The sequence below is a fragment of the Musca vetustissima genome, unplaced genomic scaffold (genome assembly GCF_032173495.1).
Source record: "Musca vetustissima isolate MV318-11 ecotype Yass unplaced genomic scaffold, APGP_CSIRO_Mvet_v1 utg5970, whole genome shotgun sequence".
Taxonomy (NCBI): domain Eukaryota; kingdom Metazoa; phylum Arthropoda; class Insecta; order Diptera; family Muscidae; genus Musca; species Musca vetustissima.
This window is the reverse complement of record NW_026881596.1, coordinates 67,613-94,482: the sequence shown is the minus strand read 5'-3', so window position 1 is coordinate 94,482 and position 26,870 is coordinate 67,613. Positions and strand designations below refer to the sequence as shown.

Sequence of the window (26,870 nt, the reverse complement as noted above, 5' to 3'; positions counted from 1 at the left end):
TGAACTCTAGATTTTCGAAGTACAAAAATTCTTCTCCACAAGAATTTGAGTTACATTTATATTTAGTGAATTTCCTTAATTTATTTAGAAATAATTAATACTTCGCTTTGTACAAATATAGATTTTAAGTATTGAAAACGATGTCAAGTATTCAAAAAAAAAAAATAATAAGTTTGGTATTTAGGCTAAGGGAATTGTTTCATGTTGTTTTTGGGGTTTTTGAGTTTGAAAAGTAGTTAGAGAGCGAGAATAAAGTAAAATGTTTTGATTTTGGATTTGGTTTTCTAATTTGTCTTGTTTTATAATGCAATTGGTTTTTTTAGTTATGTTGTGGTTTTGGATTTTTCATTTTTTAGATTTTGATACGAATATTAAATAGATACGGTTATGTAAACATTAATGCGGATAAAGACAGATTCAGTTTTTTGTTGTTGTTGGTAATTTTATGTATGTTTGTTTTAAGAGTTTTGTTAATTTGTTTTTTTGGTGGTTGTATTGAATTTAAAATTGTTTTGTTTAACCTTTTTTTTGAATTTTGAACTTAGCTGATTTTATTTTCGTTTGTTCCATTTTTTTGGTATGCATTTGCTGTTTGTTTTTTGCAATTTTGTAGTTGTTGTTGTTTGTTGATTTTTTTAATAATTCTATAAAAAGTTTTTCTTTGATGCATCCGTTGTATTCTTATCCGTATCCTTAAAGTCTTTCGATGTAATGGGTGGTCCACGGGATTCAAAGGTCGGTTTGACCATGGCCAAAGCGGGATTTAGATCAAGCATGGTGCGAGGACTCATGGCAACAATACTGGCACCAATGGGACCTAAATACAGAAATAATAAAATAAACAGAAAAAATTTGGGTTATAATTTTGTATATTAATTAATTACTATTTTTTTCTAAATTGTTTCTAAATTTTACAAAGAGAGTTTCCAAAAAAAAGTGAAGCATTTAGTTTTGAAGCAAGCATTTGAAGCAGTTTTTTTTCAAACACGAAACAATAGAAAGGAAATAGATTAGGGTTTTATTTTGGAAAGAATTTAACAAACATGCTTTAATGTTGGATATATGTATACAAAGTTATAGATCAAGCATTCCAGATAGAAAAACGTAGATATATTTACATAGAGGTAGGGTAAAAGGGTATATCATGCATATAGGAAAAAATAGATATATAATTTAAAAAAATAAATAAATTTATAAACAAATACATATATTCATTGTATGTACAAGTAAGGATTTTTAAAGCCAGTAAACTTGATTTTACATTACATTTTTATCCTACACCACCATGTACTTAAAAATCAATTAAAACTATTCAGAAGATATTTAGAGTTCGATCTTGAATTTTGAAGTCCGTGACTTGAGCATCAAACCCTTTAATTACTTTTCCCTAATGATGGGAGAATATAAAAATAAATTCCGATACATCCTTATTCTTAATCAATGAAGACATCGATATTTGTAGCATTTCGGCTTATCAAAGGGTTTATAATCTCTTAGCAGGAAAATTTCAATATGGATTCATATTTGACATAGTTCACCGATCCCGGGGTATTTGAAGGATCTTCATGCAATCAATCTCTATCCCGGGGTATTTGAAGGGTCTTCATGCAATCAATCTCTATAATTTGGGATTCTCGAAGGATAAAATTCATTATCGCAGATCAAGATTGTAAAAAAATTAACTCTGAAGTCCTATAGATAATATTATTGAAAAAGTCTACCCTACAAAAAAATCGAGTATATTTTATAAAATATGATGTCTTCTATGAATTTTCTCTAAAAGTTCTCAATAAATTGTATTAAAAAAGTCCTAAAGTCTCTTAGGAAATATTATTAAAAAGTCCTCAAGTCCCTCATAAGATCTAGACGCATAGAAATATAAAAAAACGTCGACTTGTAAACATTTTATAAAAAATCTCAGTATCTCTAGAAAATTACATTAAATAATCGATACGGAAGATCTCTAGGAAATTATAAAATGTTCACATTGAGCCACTCATATAGTCAAGGAAATTTCAGTAGTGTTGGCGGTTTATTTGGGATACCATTTGTTTTGTTGTTGGTAATTAGGAAAATAAGGAAGATCTTCACCGATTGGCTTTATCCTAGTTCATACGATAGCTATACACTCACAGAGAAACGTGTAAAAATTTGGAATCGATTGGGTTATTCGTTTTTGAGTTATCGTGCCCGCCATTCGCAAAAGAGAAAAACGCGTTTAAAGTTTGAGAAGCCCTTTAGCCGTCACTTGATGCTGACACAATAAATCGGCTATTTCTTGAAGAGTTTTTGAGATTTTCACTTGAAATTTTGTGGAGACATTCTTGACCCCCCCGAGAATGGGGGGGTCCCCTTAAGTGAAAACCTCTAGAATTTTTAAAACTACGCTCATGATTTATAGGCTTTTACCTTAAAAAAAGGTCCAAAAATCTTCCATGACTTTAAGGATTTGTTTTTCTATTGATAAATTGAACTAGGATTTTTTGTAATTTTTTTATCATAAAAAATGTCGAAAATCACAGATGACACATTTTTCATATGTAAAAAATAAAACTGAGGACCATGAACGGAATTTTTTAAAAGAAAATTTACTCAGTTCCTTTGGCAACATATTTATTAAGAATGTGCTTGAAGGTAATTTTTTCTAAAAAAACTTCTGAAGCGATTTTTCATGTACAAAGAAGAGGTCCTGAGGTCCCTAAACCGATTTTTTCATAGAAAAATTACTGGGGTTCCTTAGGCAACATATATAATAAAACAAGAACTTTAAGGTGAATTTTTCTTTTTGTTTTTGCAAAATAGTCAGGCTTAATCCCATTTTGTTTGTTTTTATAAAAAACAACTATTTATTAGTGGGGAATGTATGGCATTGTCCGCCGAGGGGTAAGGCAGGGAAGACTATAGTTTCGGATCTCGCCACTGATCCTCATCAGTTCCCTTAGTTTTTTGTTGGGATATTCTCCCCAGAAGCTATTAATAGCTTCTTTACAAAAAACCTTTCAAACCCAAATGTCTCTTGTGACAATTCGAAGTTCTTACGTTACCAGCGATACGACCCCAATGAGAAGTTCGTTTCGTTGGCGCCTGACTTCGTGGTCAACAAGGCATTTACAGACAACTACAATACATTTCCCACTGCTATGTGTCGTCACTTTGTGACGAATGCACATAACGTTGTTGTTGGTATTGCTAGTTAAAGCAATAAACCAAACAGTATGACCGTGCCTCGTCTACAACTTCAGTAGTGTTTGGCGGGTTATTTGGGATACCATTTGTATTTTGTTTTTGCAAAATAGTTAGGCTTAATCCCAGTTTGTTTGTTTTTTATAAAAAATTTTTCCTCAAAAAAAATTTTTCCTCAAAAAAATGTTTTGAAGCGATGTCCTAGTATCCAATAAAGTTATCAGGTTCCTAGGGCAACAGTTGCATATAAGATTGCTTAGAACCCTAATGCGACTTCTTTATAGAGACAAAAATAATCATAAATGTATATGTTTCTAGAAGCAATTGAAAAATAGTCGACGCCTAGAAGTCGTTACATAGTAGTCCCAAAACTAAATTATCGACGATAAAAGTTCTTGAAAAATAAATCCTAAATCCACGCCTCTAAAAGTCCATGAAAAAACTTTTTGTGGAAAAAATACCTCAAGTAATGCGTTGACGAAGAAGTAAAAACACCTACGCTCAAGTAAATTTTAGTAACAAATCTATCCTTAAGACTTAAAAAAAAATTATTAAAAAATCTACCCTGAAGTTCCCTAGATTTAAATCTACTCCCAAGTCCTACCGATCATTTTAATAAAAAATCTACACATAAGTCCCCCAGAATTTTTCATTAATCTACTCCTAAGTCCTCACGGACATATTATTGAGCGGAGCAGTATAGTTGGACGGTGCCGACCATACAATACCCTATACATCTACCACGGAACTGTAACTTTCTGTGGATGTTTATTTGCACCCTTTTGCCCGATTAGAGATCAACAGCGCCTCTTCCTTACACTGACATATTTTCCAAATATTTCCAATATTCAGTACAGTCCTTCTAATTTCTTGTCACCCTTCACCGTGGCTTGTGTTGTCCAGCTTATACTTGGGGCCTATAGATGACTCGAAAAAAATAAAGTTTTCATTCCACAATTATTGCCTGATCATCACCGAAAATTATATGCCATAACTGGAACTTCATGACAATTTTCAAAGCGATCAGCGCTATATGTCCGCCATCTAGTGGGGTAAGGGGTTATATTTAAGTGTAAATTCGACATCCGACTACATACGACTATAAAATTGGTATCAATTTAAAGGTCAACCATTCCTTTTGGATATACTATCAACTTTCGGCTCCATGTCCTTCAGGGGTAAATATATACGCTATAGAATACAAATTTTGTAATTTTTCACACAAAAGTTAGGGTCCATTTGACCCGCTAAATATTGACCGATATTTATCAAAACATGCATGCTTATTCTTTGGCCCGATCCCCTCTCCCTTCCTATTTAAAAATTTGCGATGTTTACCATAATTGCTGCCTCTGGAGCGACCGTGGAAATCAGACAAAAATAAAGTTTTTCATCACCTAAATATTAACCGATCTTTACCCAAAACAATAAGGGTCTTCATTGGTCAGAAACTATCCTACATGCAAGATTCGTGAAGATTTATCCATAACTGTGGCCTATATCGTATTTATAAATTATAATGAACAGCCGGACGGACGAACACACATGTCTAGATCGACTCAGCTAGTCGATCAGTATGCTTATACACCTTTAAGCATACTGATATTTCCCGGCGTTACAAACTCTTGGAGCTGCACGAAGCTATAATACCCTGACATCATAGTTGTGTAGGGTATAAACATTCCCTTTTCTATGTCCTGCAATAGCAATTTTCTACATTCTTCATGTGGATCGGACAGACAGTCCTAAGTGAAAGTCAAGTCAGGCATTTTAAAAAGAACTCATCTGCAGTTTGTACCTCCTATAGCTCAACTCCGATGGATTCAAAAGAATACTCAAATACGAAATGAGAAGCAACAACAGATGCCTAAAGTCACTCAAGACCTCAATTCCAGTGGGAAAAAGGCAAACCCCAGAAGACTCTTGTTTTTCCTCTAGAAAAAGAAAACTCAGGTCAATGAGCACACCATTTAAGGTCTCTAAGAAAATTGCTCTTATAAGAAAAAATATTTATAAAACCAGTAAGGAAAGTAGTAAAGTCGGACGGGGCCGACTATATGATACCCTTCACCACTATGGGTATATAAAACAGGACTATTAACATGAACTTGGACGAACTAAAATATGTGATACTTATCTAAATGTGAATCGCCTTAGATCAATCCGTAAACAAGTCATTCGTTTGTTACAATGGGACAAAATTATATAAATCGACTTCAAACAAAGCATTAGGACATCCGTTGGGCTATGTCTGTACTTCTAGAAAACGCAACTACGTTATTCTATGCCCAATTTTGGAAATTGTTCAAAATTGCATGTCAATCTGACAAACATGAGGTGTTTGCTGCCCAATTTACTTAACATCGGGCGAAAATATATATGGAATCTATATCCAAATATGAATCTATTTCAACGAAACTTGTCACGGGTTAGGATATACTAATTTCAGTACGTTTTGTTCCTATCAGCCTATTGGTTCCTTGGTGCGTCAATTACTTAAAATCAATCTATAATAAAAGGGAGCTATATCTAAATCTCAACCGATTTTCACGAAACTTTGCACACATCATTCTGGACTAAATTCAGTACGCTATGCCAAATTTCGTGAAAACCGAAAGATATGTATTGACTATGATGCACCATGTACATTAAATCGGACGAAATTATATATTTGAGCTATATTTACATCTTGACCGATTTTCACGAAAATTGGCAGACATCATTCTAGGCTCAATTCAGTACGTTATGCCAAATTTCGTGCAAATTATATAGGGACTTTGGTACACCATTTACATGAAATCGGACGAAACTATATATGGGAGCTATATCTAAATCTGGACCGAGTTTCTCGAAACTTGGCAGACATCACTCTAGGCTCAATTTAGTACGTTGTGCCAAATTTCGTGCAAACCAAAATATATGTAGGGACTATGGTGCACCATTTACATGAAATCGTATATATGGGAGCTATATCTAAATCTGGACCGATTTTCACGAACAAGGCAGACAACATTCTATGCTCAATTCAGTACGTTGTGCCAAATTTCGTGTAAATCGATGGATATTTAGGAACTTTGGTGCACCATTTACCTTAAATCGGACTAAACTATATATAGGGACTTTGGTGCACCATTTACATGAAATCGGACGAAGCTATATATGGGAGCTATATCTAAATCTGAACCGATTTTCTCGAAACTTGGCACATATCATTCTGCACCTAATTCAGTACTCTATGCCAAATTTCATGCAAATCGAATGATATATAGGGACTTTGGTGCACCATTTACCTTAAATCGGACGAAACTATATATGGGAGCTATATCTATATCTGAACCGATTTTCTCGAAACTTGGCACACATCGTTCTGGACCCAATTCAGTACCCTTTGCCAAATTTAATGCAAATCGAATGATATATAGGGACTTTAGTGCAATATTTACCTTAAATCGGACGAAGCTATATATGGGAGCTATATCTAAATCTGAACCGATTTTCGCGAAACTTGGCACACATCATTCTGGACCTAATTCAGTACTCTGTGCCAAATTTCGTGAAAATCGAAAGATATAGAGGGACTTTGGTGTCCCATTTACCTTAAATCGGACGAAACTATACATGGGAGCTATATCTAAATCTCAACCGATTTTCTCGAAACTTGGCACACATCATGCTGCACCTAATTCAGTACACTGTGCCAAATTTCGTGCAAATCGAAAGATATATAGGGACTTTGGTGCCGATATCGGGCGAAAATATATATGGGAGCTATATCTAAATCTGGACCTATTTTTCCCAATTTCAATAGGGTTCGTCCTTGGGCCAAATAAGTGACTTGTGCCAAATTTCATCCAAATCGGATTATAAATGCGACCTGTACTTTGTTTACAATTTAACATCTACAGACGGAACATGCATAAATCGACTCAGAAAGTGATTCTATGCATATTCTCGAAAGGAACCACGTGTCTATCTCGATTATTTTTGCCTGTTACACACATATGCACAAAGACATAATACCCTGTACCACAGTGTGGTGAAGGGTATAAATAGAAAATATATATTCTGAAAACTCCACTGTTCTAGAAATTCTTCAAATATATTCTAAATCAATCGACTGCCCTTGAAAATTCCATACTTATAGATGTTTTTGAAATAAAGTCAGGAAAAATCAACGCCTCTAGAGTTAGTGAATAAAAATGTCGTGGAACGACTTTTTAGTTCTTCAAAATGTTCTTCTGGTGCCTGGAGAAATCTTTTGTATTGAAAAATTCTGGAAGATAATATTTTCGAGTCCCCTAAGATTACCGTTTTTTACGGTCTTCGGATGTGATCCAGAATTTGATCGAAAAATCATTTTGATTGAGGAGCCCATTTTCACCACGATGGCTACGATAATAAAGAACTTGATGTAATTTTTAGTCCGGCATGGCCGTTTAGCCAAACTACAGATTTAAACAGAAAGGAAATTGAATAAATTATTATATAACCAAAACGGGTTTGCAGAAAATCCAGTGGTCAAATATTTCGTAGTGTATAAAGTATTTACGTAAGAGAGTATTTTTTTAAAAATATTGGTGGTGGATTATAATTGACAGCTGGTGGTGTAAGATATCAAATATTCATGCAGCTTAATTTTAAATCTCTTACTGGCTTTTAAAATCCCAACAAATTTTGAAATTCAATAATCATTGCTGTTTTATTTTTTTTTTTTATTTTTTGTAACTAAACTATACAATCTGTTGTTGTTGTTTTTTTTTTTTTTAATTTTGCTCACTATGATTTTTAGGGGTGTTTTTAATAATACTAAAAATAGGGAGTTCTTTTACAGGACCGTTATAAAGGATTTGTTATGTTTTTTCTTTACCAATCCGTTTTATTTTTTTTTTTAATTTCGTATCTACATTTAAAGGGCTTCTCTATGTGGGTGATATGGTTTTGAGGGAATGTTTCCTTTCAAGGATATTAAAGAATAAAAAGGGCAGGGTTGACTACTTTCATTAAGATTTTTTTAAAAGAAAATAAGAATTACGACAAAATGTTTGTATTTGAATTTCAACACACCCTCCCATTTGCTTCCGTTTGATTTTTTTGGTAATAATTTTTTTTTTAATTTTTCGTTATGAGGCAGAAGTGTTTTGTTTCCTATTCAACATTGTTCTTTTTCATTTTTTTGATTATTGTGTCATTTTGTGTTCTGGCTGTTTTCTTGTTGTTGATTTTGTTTGCATTGCGTTTTTGTTTTGAGAAATTTTGGGAAGCGTTGTCGATTCTTTATTTGAAAAATTGTAAAAGTTTTGTTTAGTTTGGGTTTATCTTTGTAAGTTTAGTTAGTTTCTTTTAGTCAAAACCAAAGGCCACATCTGTAAGGATATAAAATAAGGATTTTTATTTTAATGAATGTGTGTTGGAGTTCATAATTCATTTCATTTTTTTCTTAAATATATAAAAAAGGCATGTTTGACTTATAAATATTCTATGGTGGTAAATGATAACAATATGGAAAATAAAAATGTGTTATTTATAAAGTAAATATATATATATATATATAATATACATATGGTAAAAAATTATTATAAAATAATTTATGTTTTTTTACTTTAGTTAAAAATCTATTGTCGGATGTCCTTGAAAAAAATGTTCTCTAAAAAATCCACGCCTTTGACAGTTCTTTTCAAAAATATTCTTTACAAAATCCACGCCTTTGCCAGTTCTTTTCAAAAATATTCTTTAAAAAATCCACCCCTTTGATAGTACTTTTCAAAAAATATTCTTTTAAAAATCCACGCCTTACGTTAGTCCTTGAAAAAATATTCTTCCTTTGATATTCCTTGAAAAATCCACTTCTTTCATAGTCCTTGAAAAAATATTCTTTGAAAAAAATCCACGCCCTTGAAAAAAAATTCTTTAAAAAAATCCACGCCCTTGTAATATTCTTTAAAAAATCCACGCCCTTGAAAAAATATTTTTTAAAAAATCCACGCCCTTGAAAAAATATTTTTTAAAAAATCCACGCCCTTGAAAAAATATTCTTTAAAAAATTCACGCTTTTGATAGTCCTTGAAAAAATATTCCTTTAAAAATCCACGGTCTGGCGTAAGTAAATCAGCAAAAAACATGGTAGTTAGCCGCACCAGAGTCAAGCATCTCGATATACACAAGGTCACATGGATTTCTCCCAATCGAACAACAAGAAATCAAATTGATCATGTTGTGATAAACGGACGGCATTCGTCCAGTGTTTTAGACGTCCGATCGATCCGGGGAGTGAATATCGATTCGGTCCATTACCTTGTGGCAGCCAAAGTACGCGCCCGTCTTAATGTAGCAGCAAAGCACTATAGGTCAAACAGACCATTTTACTGGCCAAAAGTCGAATTTCACATATTGTCTTATCACTTCTTTTGAGTTACAATCGAGTAAGGAACACTTCAAAACAAATAAAAATGAATTTTGTTTTTGCATAATCACTTATACCATTATATGGCAAGCTGTTAAACGTGTATTATTAAAATATCATAAAAAATGTATTCATTTGATATGTTACTTGTTAAGATTTAAAGTGGAAATAAAATAAAAGTATAACTATAAGTAAAGAATTAATAAGAAAGTATTCGATATTTTTTATCATAAAATGTATTTATACATATGTGTATGTGTAAAAATAGTATTAAAATAAGCATAACTTTAGATTGATCGCAGAAATTTTTAATCTTTGAGGTTATGAAAGCATTAAATCCGTGGGCAACGTTTGGCAATTGAAATAAAAATTGATATTTGTTTATTGAACCGTCCTTAATCTAAATAACCTAATGTGGTTTTGCGGATTTGTGCGGGTTTTTTAATTATTTCCATTTTTGTATGTTAAACCATTTACTGAAACGCGAATTAATTTGAATCTGAAATAACTGAAGTAGAGATAAATCTTATATTTCGCCTCATTAGATTTAAACATATTTCGAACTTATTGTTATGAAACAGATAATTTAATATTGACGAAATATTCTTGGCTATCCATGACTGCTACTGTCAATAAGGTACAAATTCATGTACTTCCATTAGGGGTTCTTGGAGAAGATGCTGCTATAGGTTACATCACGCTCGTAAGAGCAACAGAAAGAATAACATCTAAGATATATTTACTAGAGCCTTGGATACATTAGGTTCTTTTAATATCCTCTAATAATCAATTAGCTTAATCAAACGCATGTAACAGTAAAATCGTTAAAGCTTGAAATGATTAAAGTGTTAAAATGTCAAAATTCTCGAATCTCTAAACTAAATTCGACTGTTTTAGAGATTTCAATTCATCAATAGAATCAAACTATTAAAGATGAAGACAGATCACATAATGAGAACATATTATATAAATATTCTTAATGACATCAAACGTATCACATAAACTCACCCCCCCCCCCCCCTCCCCCTTTTCGAAACACTGCATACGACCCTGCATGTGATGATATTCCATAATTTTATTTATTCACAATAATAAGAATATATATATAAATAAAATGTTATCAAATATATGAATTAAATTATTTTTGTCCCCAAAAGGTTAATACATTAATGACTTAAAGGGTCAATTTCTAAAAAAAAAATGTTCCATTATTCTTTCAGAAAGTTAAGAAAGCTATTCTGGTTGAAATAAAATTATTTTTTCAATTTTATGACTTTTGGCCACAAAAAATGCCACTTTGACCTATAGTGCAAAGGTGCGATCTAATGTAACACGGAAATTTGACGTCGAAAAGCTGCAAACACAAGAGATAGCAGAAGCCTACTCCCCTCAACTTACCCAAATGCTTGACGAATGCACCCCTTGTCCCGATAATAATATAGAAGCATAATGGTGGAGAATTGCCCATTCCCTACAAACGGCAGTAAAAGCAACACTTGGGTACCAAAGACGACCATCAAGAAATCTGTGGTGCGATCAGGACTGTCGTACTACTACTGATATGAAAAACGCAGCGTATAGGGCAACCCTGCGGACAGTAGCAGCACGTAATGCGATGGAGAACTATTGGGAGAAAAGAAGAGAGGAGAAACGTATTTTCAGAAAAAACAAGAAAACCATGAGCGTGAGCAAATCGAGATGTACAGGAGTGAGAATGAAGTCCGGAGTCAATTCTACAAAAAAGGAGACATGACGATATGTGCCGACTATAGAGGAATAAGTCTCCTTTCCATCCTTCGAAAAATATTCTTTAAAAAATCTCAGCCTTTGATGTTTCATTAAAATAATCCACGCCTCTTATGAAACTTGAAAAAATATTCTTTAAAAAATCTAAGCCTTTGATGCTCCATTAAAAAAATCCACGCCTCTTATGAACCTTGAAAAAATATTCTTTAAAAAATCTCAGCCTTTGATGTTTCATTAAAAAAATCCACGCCTCTTATGAACCTTGAAAAAATATTCTTTAAAAAATCCACGCCTTGTATAGAGGCTTGAAAAAATATTCTTTAAAAAATCCACGCCTTGTATAGAGGCTTGAAAAAATATTCTTTAAAAAATCCACGCCTTGTATAGAGGCTTGAAAAAATATTCTTTAAAAAATCCACGCCTTGTATAGAGGCTTGAAAAAATATTCTTTAAAAAATCCACGCCTTGTATAGAGGCTTGAAAAAATATTCTTTAAAAAATCCACGCCTTGTATAGAGGCTTGAAAAAATATTCTTTAAAAAATCCACGCCTTATTGGAGGCTTGAAAAAATATTCTTTAAAAAATCCACGCCTTATTGGAGGCTTGAAAAAATATTCTTTAAAAATCCACGCCTCGTTGAAAAAATATTCTTTAAAAAATCCACGCCTTGTGTAGAGGATTGAAAAAGTATTCTTTAAAAAGTCCACGCCTTTTGTGGAGGCTTGAAAAAATATTCTTTAAAAAAAAGTATTCTGAAAAAAGTATTCTTTAAAACATCCACGCCTTTAGTGGAGGCTTGAAAAAATATTCTTTAAAAAATCCACGCCTTGTATAGAGGCTTGAAAAAATATTCTTTAAAAAATCCACGCCTTGTATAGAGGCTTGAAAAAATATTCTTTAAAAAATCCACGCCTTGTATAGAGGCTTGAAAAAATATTCTTTAAAAAATCCACGCCTTGTATAGAGGCTTGAAAAAATATTCTTTAAAAAATCCACGCCTTGTATAGAGGCTTGAAAAAATATTCTTTAAAAAATCCACGCCTTGTATAGAGGCTTGAAAAAATATTCTTTAAAAAATCCACGCCTTGTATGAACCATGAAAAAGTCTTCTTTAAAAAATCCACGCCTTGTATGAACCATGAAAAAATCTTCTTTAAAAAATCCACGCCTCTTATGAACCTTGAAAAAATATTCTTTAAAAAATCCACGCCTCTTATGAACCTTGAAAATATTCTTTAAAAAATCCACGCCTCTTATGAACCTTGAAAAAATATTCTTTAAAAAATCCACGCCTCTTATGAACCTTGAAAAAATATTCTTTAAAAAATCCACGCCTCTTATGAACCTTGAAAAAATATTCTTTAAAAAATCCACGCCTCTTATGAACCTTGAAAAAATATTCTTTAAAAAATCCACGCCTCTTATGAACCTTGAAAAAATATTCTTTAAAAAATCCACGCCTCTTATGAACCTTGAAAAAATATTCTTTAAAAAATCCACGCCTCTTATGAACCTTGAGAAGATATACTTTAAAAAATCCACGCCTCTTATGAACCTTGAGAAGATATTCTTTAAAAAATCGACGCCTCTTATGAACCTTGAGAAGATATTCTTTAAAAAATCCACGCCTCTTATGAACCTTGAAAAAATATTCTTTAAAAAATCCACGCCTCTTATGAACCTTGAAAAAATATTCTTTAAAAAATCCACGCCTCTTATGAACCTTGAAAAAATATTCTTTAAAAAATCCACGCCTCTTATGAACCTTGAAAAAATATTCTTTAAAAAATCCACGCCTCTTATGAACCTTGAAAAAATATTCTTTAAAAAATCCACTCCTCTAGAAGTCCTTTTATAACATTCACGACCAAAAAAATAATTAGCAATTAATACAATAATTTGTATAATAATATTAAACAAAATGATCTAATAATCCTTATACTAAATTAAAATTCAAATTGACTTATATCGGCTTAATTTGTAATTTTTATATATAAAATATTAATAAAAAATATATAAATATATTTTTATAAAATAAATATGTTTTATGAATTGTTATTTATATTTTTTGAAAAATTTCGTTTATTTTTTTTATTATTTTTTAATATTTATTAATAAAATACACACACAATGAAACACATTTTGTTTGAAATGAAAAAAATTGAAATTGTGTTTTTTGACTTTTTTTTGGTTAATATGTAAAAATAAAACCAACAACAATATTTCGTAAAGCAACTTTTCATTGTTGTTTCATAAAGAGAGAGATAGAGGGAGAAATAGAACGAAAAAATAATAAAAAGTGTACGATAAACAGAAATACAAAACGGAAAGATGGAAGGACATAAGAGAACGAACGAAGAACAACACTCAGTTCAATTAAGTAGAAGAAGAAGTAGAAGTTTGGAAAAATTATAGAATTTAGAGAATGAATTTGTTTTTGTTTTAATTTTTTGAAATATCCAACGTTTAGAAGAATATCACAAAATCCAACGTAGCAAAAATGGACGTACCGCTGGGCTTCTGATTCGTTTCTGATTCTCTCTTCAAAATCGCATTCAAAAATTAATGTGTTCATAATATCCGTCTTGGAAAGTGTGTGTTTTTTTTGCAATAAAGTGGTGATCTCTATGAAAGGCGTAAATTTTTGATTTTTTCTTTTTTGGGTGTGCATGATTTCGAGGTGAATAAGAGAAGTAATGAATTCCAAATTGAGGGGTTTTTTGTTTCAAATCTTCGATATGTTGGCGGTAATGCTTCAATATGTTAACGGGCTGTTCGGATGGATGACTGGCATTTTTGGCTGTGTTAACTCCACCCCTTTGTCATTTCCCTTCATTTTGCCATTCTTCTTCTTGTTAACATTTGTATCTCTCTTCTTCTTCCATATATATAAATGAATCCTGTATTATCCTTATATAGTGTAAAGATATATATTTTTATTTTATACGATATGATTTATGTTATAGTTATTTTGTTGTTTTTCTTTGGTTCTCAAAAATACGATATGGTCGTTTTGCATTACAAAAATGTTTGTAAATGTTAACACACGCACACAAAAACACACACACACATCTAGAAGTTTTATTCGAATTTCAATTCGTTTTGATTTTCGGTTGGTGTTCTCTTGTCTTCCTGTTTTGCTTATTATTTTTAGGCTGTATTGTTTTTGTTCTTGTTGTTGCAAATATTTTGATTTTTTCTTTATTGTATTGTGGTGGTGGTGGTGACGGTTGTGGTGCCGGTGATCGAATCTTTTTTGGGTGAAGATTTACGCCGCTGCACTGTTGGATTTCAAAGAAGTCTCCCCATTTTACCATCACCTCGGTTTTTGCCAATCATGGCCGTGTACTCATCTATAGGTTTTTATTCAGCAAAAATTATTTGTTAATTATATATAAAGTGTATATATATATATGGGGATTGATTTATTTATGAATTAGAATAAAATATATATATGAAAATAATATTATAAATTAAAAAAATGCTACGCTACAAGTCAAAGGGAATAAAACAAAAACCAAACGAGTCAATATTTTTTGTAAATTGTTCTCAATACTTCTTATGGACGTTGATACAATATTCATAATAAAAATATTTGAAAAAAAAAATTTTTAAAAAATCCACGCATATAGAAATACTTGAAAAAATACCTTTAAAAATTGCTCACCTATAAAAATTCTTAAAAAATATTTTTAAAAAATCCTCACCTATAAAAATTCTTGAAAAATATTTTTAAAAAATCCACGCCTATAAAAATTCTTGAAAACATATTTTTAAAAAATCCACGCCTGTATACATTACTTATTCACTTAGCTGGCTTGTGGCAGAACTTTCGTTCCATAAGCCGAGCTTAAAAAAATATTTCCAAGCGCGTCGGTCTTTTGCGCAGTTTTTCCAAATTGAAATATCCTTTTCGGCAATGTTGTTTCCCACTTGATCCTTATTCGTGGCCTTCCTCTTCTGAACCATCAGCTCGTTCGCTTTTACGTGCCTCTTAGGCTGGGGCATCTTCATTCATTCTCACAACATGACCTAGCCAACGTAGTCACTGCAGCTCAATACATCTAACAATGTCGATGCCCGAGAATAGTACAGAATAGTACTGGTACAACTCATGGTTCATTCGAGGCGATATTCACGCTGATCGGCCCATAGATATTTCGGATAATTTTTCTCTCAAACACGAGCTGCCTTATCAGCTTGCGCAAGTACCCAAGCTTCAGATCAGATCGTCTTGTAGAGTATGAGTTTGGTCTGGCGGGACGTGGCCTTGGTTTTGAATTGTTTGCTCAGGCCATAGTAGCATCGGTTGGCCAGCACTATCCTACTCCGAATTTCAAAATTGATGCCATTAGTTTTGTTTATGGCGGTACCAAGGTATATAAAACTTTGGCTACCTCGAAGCTGTAGTTCTCAAGTTCCAAAGTTGGTCCGAGTCTACTGGACGTCTTGCGCGTTGATACCATTACCTTGGTCTTCTCGCCATTTACTGTCAGACCCACTTTGGCAGACTCCTTTTCAATTTGTAAAAAGGTGGATGTTAACGCTCGCAATGTTCGATCAATTATATCGATGTCATCGGCATAGGTGAGTAACATGTCTTGTTTGGTGTACAGAGTGCAATTTCTGTGGAATGTGTCGATGTGTTTTTCGTGGGTTTTTCCAAGGATTGCTAGGTATGAAGCCGGTATGACCCTATAATGTCATTGGCTTCAGTCGTTCACACAGTACGCTGGATAGCATTATACACTGCGTATCATAACTATAGACGCACCCTTAATTCAATTGGTATGTTAGTTGAGAAATAAAATGGACCCATTAAGTTATTGTTCACAATAAAACGATCAAAAACACATATTATTCAACAAAAATAATTAATTTATTCTTTATGGTTTCGCCGAATTCTGCATTTTCAAAATTGCTGGTGTTGCATGTTGTAGACGCACTTTTACAAAATTAGAAAAATTTATATTTTAAAACTTAAATAAAATAAAATAACTTTTATAAATAATGGGTAGGGATTCCCTTATTTTGAATAAGTTCAAAAATTTTATCCATCACACTGTTGATCAAAATTATTCGCAAGTCTTCATCGATTGACCGCCATTCATCGATAATCACTTCTTGGAAATAAAATAATGTTTGGTATTGGCGGTTTTCTGCATAGACACGACGAGGCAAGATTCCACACATGTTCTCGATCGGATTCTGGTCGGAAATTTTAATATTTTTCGATTTTAACCATACTTGAGTATGGCCACTTTTATGAACTGGTGCGTTGTCCTGCTAAAAAACGAGTCCTTGATTGTTCCTGCCTTCCCAAAATGTCAATAATTTGTCTTCCTAGACTTGAACGTACTCCATTGAATTCATCCGACAACATGGAAATGTCAAATAATGGCTATAAAATGCTCCCAAGGCCATTAAGGAACCGCCACCGATATTTCGTATTAAGAAATAACGATATTTCGGTAACCGCCACCTTGGGAGCATTTTATAGCCACGGAATGCTTTATTTGACATTTCCATGTTGTCGGATGAATTCAATGGAGTACGTTCAAGTCTTGGAAAACAAATTATTGACATTTTGGGAAAGCAGGAACAATCAAGGACTCGTTTTTTAGCAGGACAACGCACCAGTTCATAAAAGTGGCCATACTCAAGTATGGTTAAAATCGAAAAATATTAAAATTTCCGACCAGAATCCGATCGAGAACATGTGTGGAATCTTGCCTCGTCGTGTCTATGCAGAAAACCTCCAATACCAAACATTATTTTATTTCCAAGAAGTGATTATCGATGAATGGCGGTCAATCGATGAAGACTTGCGAATAATTTTGATCAACAGTGTGATGGATAAAATTTTTGAACTTATTCAAAATAAGGGACGCCCTACCCATTATTTATAAAAGTTATTTTATTTTATTTAAGTTTTAAAAAAAAAAATTTTCTAATTTTGTAAAAGTGCGTCTATAGTTATGCAACACCAGCAATTTTGAAAGTGCAGAATTCGGCGAAACCATAAAGAATAAATTAATTATTTTTGTTGAATAATATGTGTTTTTGATCGTTTTATTGTGAACAATAACTTAATGGGTCCATTTTATTTGTCAACTAACATACCAATTGAATTAAGGGTGCGTCTATAGTTATGATACGCAGTGTATATCGCCTTGTCTCATTTTTTTGTGCACGGTACACAGTGTGCTGAGGTTCCAATCATTGGGCATGCATTCTTCTAACCAAATTGTACTAATAAGCTGGTGCATGCTCCTTACCAGCATCTGACCACCAGTTTTGAATAGTTCGGCTTGTCACCCATCAGCACCTGCTGCTTTATTGTACTTCAGCCGATTGATTGCTATCCTGACCTCATCTTGGATAGGTGGTATACACTCTATACCATCATCTCGTTTTGGTTCTGGGGTAACCTCTTCACCGCTACTATTTGATACCTCAGCACGCTGTCTGTATCTGGCACCAGGTTTCCTTCTTCATCTCTACAGGAGGATGTGCTGCACCAAAACCTTCGGTTTGGTGTTTTACTCGTGGGTAAAATTTCCGGACTTCATTCTGACTCCTGTAAATCTCCATTTGCTCACGTTCACGTTTTTCTTGTTCTTTCTTCTTTTTTTTCTGAAAAAACGTTTCTCCTCTCTCCTTTTCTCCCGATAGTTCTCCATCGCATTACATGTTGCTACTGTCCGCAGGGTTGCCCTATACGCTGCGTTTTTCATATCAGTAGCATTACGACACTCCTGATCGTACCACGGATTTCTTTATGGTGGTCATTGGTACCAAAGTGTTGCTTTTGCTGCAGTTTGTAGGGAGTGGACAATTCTCTGCCACTGTGCTTCTATATTATTATCGGGACAAGGGGTGCGTGCATTTGTTAACCAGTTGGTTAAGTTGAGCGGATTAGGCTTCTGCTATCTGTTGTGTTTGCAGCTTTTCGACGTCGAGTTTCCGTGTTGTGTTAGATCGCACCTTTGCTGCAACATTAAGACGAGTGCGAACCTTGGCTGGTACAAGGTAGTGGTCCGAATCGATATTCCCTCCCCGGAGCGATCGAACGTCTAATAAATGGATGAATACATTCCTTCTATCAAAACATGATCGATTTGATTTCTCGTTGTTCGATCGGGAGAAATCCAAGTGGCCTTGTGTATATCGAGATGCTTGAATCTGGTGCTGGTAACTACCATGCTTGTTTGCTGCCGCGAAGTCAATCAACCTCATGCCGTTGTCTGCTGTTTCTTCATGGAGACTAAATTTTCCGACGGTGGGGCCAAAGATATTTTCCCTTGCGATTTTTGCATTAAAATCTCCTAGCAGAATTTTAATGTCATGGCCAGGGCAACGGTCATATGCTGTTTCAAGGAGCTCATAAAATATGTCTTTGGTCTGCTCAACTTTGTCTTCTGGCGGAACATGGGCGCAAAAAAGGCTGATGTAGAAGAGCTTCGCTTTTATGTGGATTATAGCAATTCGCTCATCTACTGGAGTGAATTTGGAGACGAGGTCTTTTAGTCTCCTGTTTATCATAATCCGCAGCTAAATTCACGTCTCGTTTAATGGCAGCTTTTACATGGCCTAATCATCTGATTTACTTACGCCAGTCCCTTTCCATCGCATTTCCTGTAAGGCAATAATATCAGTGTCCGCCAAAGCGAACACTGCGCCTGTTCTGTACAACGTGCACACATTTCAAGTGTAGATCGTGGTCCTTTATACGTTTGCTGGGGTCGTCAACATTAGGGGGGTTGGGTTTTCTATTTCTTTGCTTTTTCATAGTAGGTCGGTTTTCCGAGTGTGGGCAACTAACCCGACGCCTCAACCCATTTTGTTTTTTATAGTTCTTATGGGTGAACTCGCGGCACATATTAGCTCACTATATTATCGGGTGATGAAAATAGCTACCACAGGCGGCACCACGGGGATGTCAGTGTCCACAATTGAGATGAAAGAGGGACCAAGATAAGCCTGGACTTCGCCATGTTAAAGCCAATCAGAGCCGTTGCTTGGTATCTATCATCCTCCACGCCTGTATATGTCCATGAAAAAATATTCTTTGAAAAATCAACGCCTATGGAAATACTTGAAAAAACATTTTTAAAAAATCCACGCCTATAGAAATACTTGAAAAAATATTTTTAAAAATTCCACGCCTATACAAGTACTTGAAAAAATATTGACCCGATTTGATTTAAGTTCAAACCCATAATGTATAAAAAAAATTCCAACTAATACCATAAAAATTGTTAAAGATAATAAAACATATCCTGTTATTAAAAAAAATAAATAATAAGGCTTAATAAAAAATTTAGCTTTTAAGAAGTGTTTTCAGAACGTGCCGGCTAGCTTGCTGATTGCTTGCGCATTTTGTATATTTCATAATTCTGCTGCATATAATTATTTCTTTGCAGGATGCTGTTTCTCTACAAATACGCTTGATTGCTTGCTTGCAGTTTCATTTTGGGAATAATTTACAAAAAAGCCATTCAAGGCAGTCGAGTAGGCGTAATAGCTGTAGTAGTAGTAGAAAACACGCTTTGTTTGCCAGGCATAGAGTGTAATATTTTATGTAAGCTTAACTTGTGTCCACATTCAAGTTGTTGTAGCTGTTGTTGTTGTATTTCTGATTGAGAGTTTCTTAGCTGTTACCAGCCATCGTTTCAGTTTTGATTTGAGTGGTGATGGTGTTTCATTTGAATGTCATATTTGTTGGACAGTGTATTTGTTTCTGAATGCATCAGCGTCAGCTGTTTGGTTTTGTAGTTCATATATTTTTTTTGTTTTGAATTTTTTTATTGAGTTTTGTGAAGTTTTGGATTTTGTTTTTTGAGGAAAAAAAATTATAAAAAACATAAAAAGGCAAACAACGACAAAATATATGCCAAAATATATATTGTTTATTTAGGTATTCATACCAAATTCATTTCTTACATATATATTATGTATGTATGTATTTACAACTGTACAAACATATTTTCGTTTCACTATACATCTTTTCGGATCGCTTTCTGTTCACAAAACCTATTAATATCTTCTCATAGAGAAACTAAACATTTTCTTATTAGAAAAATAGAGATTAAGATATTCTTATTAGAGAATTTTACGATGTTCTCTTTACAAGAGCTTAGAATATTCTTATTAGAAAACTCAAAGCATTAGAAGTGCTGAAGATCTTCTTATTATAAGAGCTTTAGGTATTCTTTATAGAATGGCTCAAGGTATTTTTAATAGAATGACTCGAGGTATTCTTAATAGAATGGCTCAAGGTATTCTTAATAGAACAGCTCAAGGTATTCTTATTAGAAATAGCCGAAGTTCATCTTATAAAGTCCTCGAGTTTAAGGTCCTATTTTTAGAATAGCTCAAGGTATTCTTATTAGAATAGCTCAAGGTATTCTTATTAGAAGATCTTATGATCTTCTTATTGGAAGAGCTCAAATATTTTATTAGATTTTTTTAGAAGAGCTCAATGGTCTTCTTATTAGAATAGTTTAAGATCGTCTTATTATTAGAAGACCTCGAAATTTTCTTATTAGGAATTATGAAAGCCTTCTTACTAGAAAAGCTCAAGGCCTTAGAGGAGTTCTAATTATAAGAGCTTAAAATCTTATTAGAAGAGTTCTTTATCTTCTTATTAGAAAATCTCAAGGTATTCTTATTAGAATAGCTCCAGGTATACTTATTAAAATAGCTCCAGGTATTCTTATGAGAATAGCTCCAGATATTCTTATTAGAACATCTCAAAATCAAAGGTCTTCTTATTAAGAGAGCTCAAAAGTATTCTTGTTGGAGGAGATCAAAAGTCATCTTATTAGAATAGCTCAAGATCTTTTTATTAGAAAAGCTTAAGATCGTGGCATTATTAGAAGTGCTCGAAGTCATCTTATTAGGAATTATGAAAGGCTTCTTATTAGAAAAGCTCAAGGTGCTCTTATTAGATGAAGTCAAGGAGATCTAATTAGAAGAACTTAAGATCTTATTAGAAGAACTTAAGTTCTAGGTAGAAGAACTTAAGATCTTATTAGAAGAGTTCTTATAAGAAAAGCACAATATATTCTAATTAGAAAAGCTCAATATCTTCTTATTAGAATACCTCAAGGTCTTCTTATTAGAAAAACTCAAGGTCTTCTTATTAGAAAAACTCAAGGTTTTCTTGTTAGAAACGTTCAAGGTCTTCACATTAGAAGAAGATCTCCAGGACTTATTGAAAATCACCAGGTTTTCTTATTAGAAAAGATAAAGATCTTCATATTAGAAAAGAGTTCAATGTTTCCTTATAAGAAGAAGTCCTAGATGCCTTCTCATTAGGAGAAGTCATATTAAAAGAAATCAATTTCATCGTATTAGAAGAAGGTCTAAAGGTATTCTTATTAGAAGCAGATTTCCAGTTCTTTTTAATAAAAGAGCTCAAGATATTTTTATTAGTGATACTGAAGGTATTCTTATTAGAAGAATAGACCAATGATTATTCTTATTAGGTATTCTGAATTATTTCTGTTTATTTTGTACTTGACTACGATCCGGAAAGATGTTCTGGCCCTAATAATTTCACGTTTCAAATAATAAGTTTAGATCTTCCGAAAATCGTGTGGTGTCGTCGAAATAATTCCCCGAATATTATCAGAACAATTTTCCCCCTCTCAAATATTTTAGTTTCTTAGACTAGCCGACTTACCTGATTTAGGACTCACTAAATCTTTGGTCTTATTATTCATACGTCTGGGTCCAGTACCGCCGGAGCCCATAGGGCCTGAATTTGGTCCCGAACCAGGTGTACCACAGCCACTGACACCTCCTGATTGGCCTGAAAGCAACAAAAAAGTTTTATATTTTTTCCCAAAATCAACGCAACCTCATTCCCAAACCTGGCAGCCTTGGTGGACGGGGCTGTTCAACCGGAAGCACACGTCTACGTTTCTTTGGCAGTTTAGCACGTGCCTGTGTATGCGAATAGTACATGGCAAAATTGCTGACAATAACGGGCACTGGCAGTGCAATGGTTAGCACACCGGCTAGAGCACACAACGCACCCACAAACATGCCAATATAGGTCTTTGGCACCATATCACCATACCCGACTGTGGTCATCGTCACCAGCGCCCACCACAGACCCAACGGTATACTGTTGAAATCATTGTGCGGATTCGTTTGTATGCGTTCCGCATAGTAGACCAGACTGGCGAATATAACAATACCGAGGACTAGGAAAAATACCAGCAGTGTCAATTCTTTGGCAGAGGCTCTAAATGTTTGTATTAATATTTTCAATCCCGACGAGTGCCGTGTCAGCTTAAATAGTCGCATAATGCGTATGATCGAGAAGAATTCCAAAATATCGGCATTCTCCAGATGTGAGGCGAAACGTTGCAACACCAAATCGATGTAGAAACTCAGGGTGGCAATGTAATCGATGATATTGACAGATGACTTGATGAAATTACATTTATTGGGTGAGGATATAAAACGGACCTAAAAAAACGGCATGTGAAAATGTGGATCCAATGGGTTTCCTTTGCTGGTTACTTACTAATATCTCAAAGGTAAACCAGGCATTACAGACACACTCAATGTAGAAAAAAGCTATGTGGGCATTTGTTTGTGTCTTCTCCAGAAACCAGCCGGAGCTGCCATTGGCCGTCTGCACTGAATTGTTACGGACATAGGGTACCCTCATGTCCGGGTGGGTTTTCAAGCAGAACGACAATATTGAAATGCATATAAAGAATACCGATACGACACCAATTATCTGAAAGAATTTTGAAATGGAAAATTAAAGGGAATAACAAATTTTGTCAAGAATGAGGAAAGGTGTACCTTGGCCGCATTCGAGCTATATGGTTCATCAAATAATGACCATATTCGTGGTTTCGTTTCCTGCCACCACGATAATGTTCCCTTGTAATAGTCTTCTTCGAAACCAAATTTTCGAGCTAATTCCTCTTCGGACGGTTTTTCTGTATCGAGGTCTAAGCGATCTAATACGGCTAGGGTTTCTTGAGTGTCACGATGCTGTTCGATAAGATAAAAATAAATATATAATATAGCAGTATTAAGTAAGAAGAATACAGGGCTGCGGAATCTAGATTCGAAAATAAATCCGCAAACTTGCAGCAATGTGTTTTTACTCACCTGGGTGTAGGTCATCCAACAACATGGTTCTACTTGATTTGAATCTAAACCCCAAAATTCCAGCTCCTCTTCGAACAGTGGACCGCATACGTCCGTGGGATAATGCAGTTTTCCGGTTCTATAGAAAAAAGGTGTGGATTAAAAAAATATTTTTTTGAAAAGGACCAACAGAAGGCGTGGATTTTTTAAAGAATAGTTTTTCAAGGACTATCAAAGGCGTGGATTTTTTAAAGAATAGTTTTTCAAGGACTATCAAAGGCGTGGATTTTTTAAAGAATAGTTTTTCAAGGACTATCAAAGGCGTGGATTTTTTAAAGAATAGTTTTTCAAGGACTATCAAAGGCGTGGATTTTTTAAAGAATAGTTTTTCAAGGACTATCAAAGGCGTGGATTTTTTAAAGAATAGTTTTTCAAGGACTATCAAAGGCGTGGATTTTTTAAAGAATATTTTTTCAAGGACTATCAAAGGCGTGGATTTTTTAAAGAATATTTTTTCAAGGACTATCAAAGGCGTGGATTTTTTAAAGAATATTTTTTCAAGGACTATCAAAGGCGTGGATTTTTTAAAGAATAGTTTTTCAAGGACTATCAAAGGCGTGGATTTTTTAAAGAATAGTTTTTCAAGGACTATCAAAGGCGTGAATTTTTTAAAGAATAGTTTTTCAAGGACTATCAAAGGCGTGGATTTTTTAAAGAATAGTTTTTCAAGGACTATCAAAGGCGTGGATTTTTTAAAGAATAGTTTTTCAAGGACTATCAAAGGCGTGGATTTTTTAAAGAATAGTTTTTCAAGGACTATCAAAGGCGTGGATTTTTTAAAGAATAGTTTTTCAAGGACTATCAAAGGCGTGGATTTTTTAAAGAATAGTTTTTCAAGGACTATCAAAGGCGTGGTTTTTTTAAACAATATTTTTGAAAAGTTCCAACACAAGGCGTGGTTTTTTTAAACAATATTTTTGAAAAGGACCAACACAAGCCGTAGATTTTGGAAAAAGTATTTTCCAAGGACTATCAAAGGTGTGGATTTGGAAAAAGTATTTTCCAAGGACTATCAAAGGCGTGGATTTTGGAAAAAGTATTTTTCAAGGACGAGGATTTTTTAAGGAATTTTTTCTTCAAGGACGAGGATTATTTGAAGAATAATTTTTTCAAGGACAAGGATTTGTTGAAGAATATTTTTTTCAAGGACGAGGATTTGTTAAAGAATATTTTTTTTAAGGACGAGGATTTGTTGAAGAATAATTTTTTCAAGGACGAGGATTTGTTGAAGAATATTTTTTTTTCAAGGACGATGATTTGTTGAAGAATAATTTTTTCAAGTACAAGGATTTGTTGAAGAATATTTTTTTCAAGGACGAGGATTTTTTAAAGAATATTTTAAAAATTATTTTAAAATATTTATTTAAAAATATTTTTAAAAAATTCACGCCTTTTCAAAACCTTTTTAAAGTGTTTAAATAGGCGTGGAATATCCAATATATTAGAAAATTCAAAATCCTATTTTCATGTATAAAAAATAAAATTATTTCATTACTCACCTGTAATAATTTAGCACTTGTGCAAATACGCCCGGATGCCGATCGAAAAAATACTCATTCAGCAGCGGATCATAATTGGCCAGGGCTTCAGTCAGTTTGGACAACCTTGTGGCCGGTATCTTTTTCAGGGTTGCCTTATATGTTTCGTGTCGGATGCCGCCTACATTTAATACCACCCTATTCTCCGAGTCCATATTTATTAGATTCATAGCTGTATGGGAGCGTGAATAATAGGAATTTTTTTTGGGTATATAAGTCATGATGATGATGTTGAGAATTGTGAATCTTGAAAGAGGAAAACAAAAGAACCCGAACGACGGGATATAAGTAAAAACATACCGATACTGACCTTGGATTTTAATGGTTATGTTGTTGATTTGGTTAACTACGTCAAAGCTTGTTGTTGCTGTTGTTGTTAGAAGAGTATTATACTAATGGTGATAAGTAAGCTGATGATGATGATGAAGGCAATGACATTTAAAAATATCCAGCCTCAGATCCAAATGACTCTACAAGTGATTGAGTATTGGTTTTTTTGTGTGTGTTTTTGGGATGATTTTTTATTCGCTACAGGATGTTGTTGTTTTATTTTTTAGTTTGAGTATTCAATTGCAATGAGCATTAGTAGCAAGAAGCATTAACGAATGTTGGCTGGCGCCCCCAGGGCCTGCTTTACGCTGCTGCGACCAATTCGCGTTGCTGCAGTTCAAATCGCTTTGCTTTTCAAATTTTCCTTAGATCAAATCGTTTTTATCAAATCACTGAAATGCAACTTGGAACGCATGGGAACGAATGGATATTAGCTAATTAGGCAAGCCATTGTTGTTGTTGCGGCAGCATTGTTGAACAAGCCTTAACATCTAGCATGGACAGAGGGAGAGGCATACCAGGAGGCGTATGAGTGATAAGCTTTCTTTTTAATCAATTTTCAAGTTTTCTCTCTTTTAGTCTCTGTATTTGTTTATTTGGTTTTGCTTTGCTTTGATTTGTTATTTGTTTTCGTTTTTTTTTTAATAATCTTTGTTATGGTGAAAAAGGGGGTGGTTGGCTGGCTGAAAATAAAAGCGAAAAGACAAATAAATGAATGAATGCCGTTGTTAGTCGAACAAAAAAAATGTTATGGAATTTTGCTACTGCTGTTCCGACTGTTATTATTATTATTTGTTGCTACTGCCGCAGCACGTGTTCTCTCACTCACTCGCCACAACATGGGGTTGTTGAACCAAAACCAACCGAAAATGAATTCAAGCGTTTAGCAAACAAGTATCAAACGCTAAAACAAAATCAGTGAAATCAAAACCAACAACAAGTCGATGGCTAAAAAAAGAAAAACACTAGAACACACACAAACAAAAAAATTGTAGGCATATGGAAGGAGAACGATGAAAAACAAGGGCAAGGGATATAAAGAACATAATATTAATCGTTATATGCCGCCGACTTGTTTGGTTGCCTCTTATAAACACACACACACTTCGTCACATACACACACACACACAAGGCGCAATAAAAGGAAAGTCACTTGGAATTTTGTTGTCTTGGCACATTCACTCTCCCATTGTAACATACTCACAAACAACTGCACTCTCTCTCATACATGTTGGTTTTCACTCTACAAAATCCATACGTATACACACACATATATACTCGTAGATAGTAGCTTTAGCACACTGTTGATAGATTTTCATCCCGATAACTCGCGCGTATTTTTTCGTCTGAGCCTTTCGCTTTACAAGTGGACAGACATGCGCATTTTGCCATTGAATTGCCCATAAGGACACTCAAGTAACCAACTGACTACTACGAGGGTAGAACTGTGGAAAAGTGCTCCGAGAGCATTGCTACATTGTAATGTTCT

General features: G+C 33.9%; 1 protein-coding gene across 2 annotated transcripts; it reads right to left on the bottom strand.

The window, feature by feature from the left end:
• Window positions 1–616: 616 nt before the first annotated feature.
• On the bottom strand, window positions 617–25,276 carry LOC133327553 (potassium voltage-gated channel protein Shaw). Of its 2 annotated transcripts, none has more exons than XM_061536070.1 (7): window positions 25,013–25,276; window positions 23,475–23,592; window positions 23,160–23,354; window positions 22,873–23,091; window positions 22,211–22,814; window positions 22,021–22,149; window positions 617–817 (listed from the first exon to the last, which is right to left on the bottom strand). In XM_061536070.1, the coding sequence occupies exons 1-7, from the start codon at window positions 25,270–25,272 to the stop codon at window positions 645–647; spliced, it is 1,698 nt and encodes a 565-aa protein (XP_061392054.1). In that variant the 5' UTR covers window positions 25,273–25,276; the 3' UTR covers window positions 617–644. The 2 variants fall into 2 exon arrangements, with proteins under 2 accessions (XP_061392054.1, XP_061392055.1); XM_061536071.1 differs by lacking the exon at window positions 617–817 and adding an exon at window positions 14,564–14,683.
• Window positions 25,277–26,870: the final 1,594 nt, after the last annotated feature.

Excerpts from the sequence above, each read along its gene's own strand:
- LOC133327553 (XM_061536070.1), bottom strand. The coding sequence starts at position 25,272 with ATGACTTATATACCCAAAAAAAATTCCTATTATTCACGCTCCCATACA. Across the intron at positions 23,092-23,159 it reads ATAGCTCGAATGCGGCCAAG|ATAATTGGTGTCGTATCGGT; the intron begins GTACACCTTTCC and ends AAATTCTTTCAG. Across the intron at positions 22,815-22,872 it reads GGTTTACCTTTGAGATATTA|GTCCGTTTTATATCCTCACC; the intron begins GTAAGTAACCAG and ends CCGTTTTTTTAG.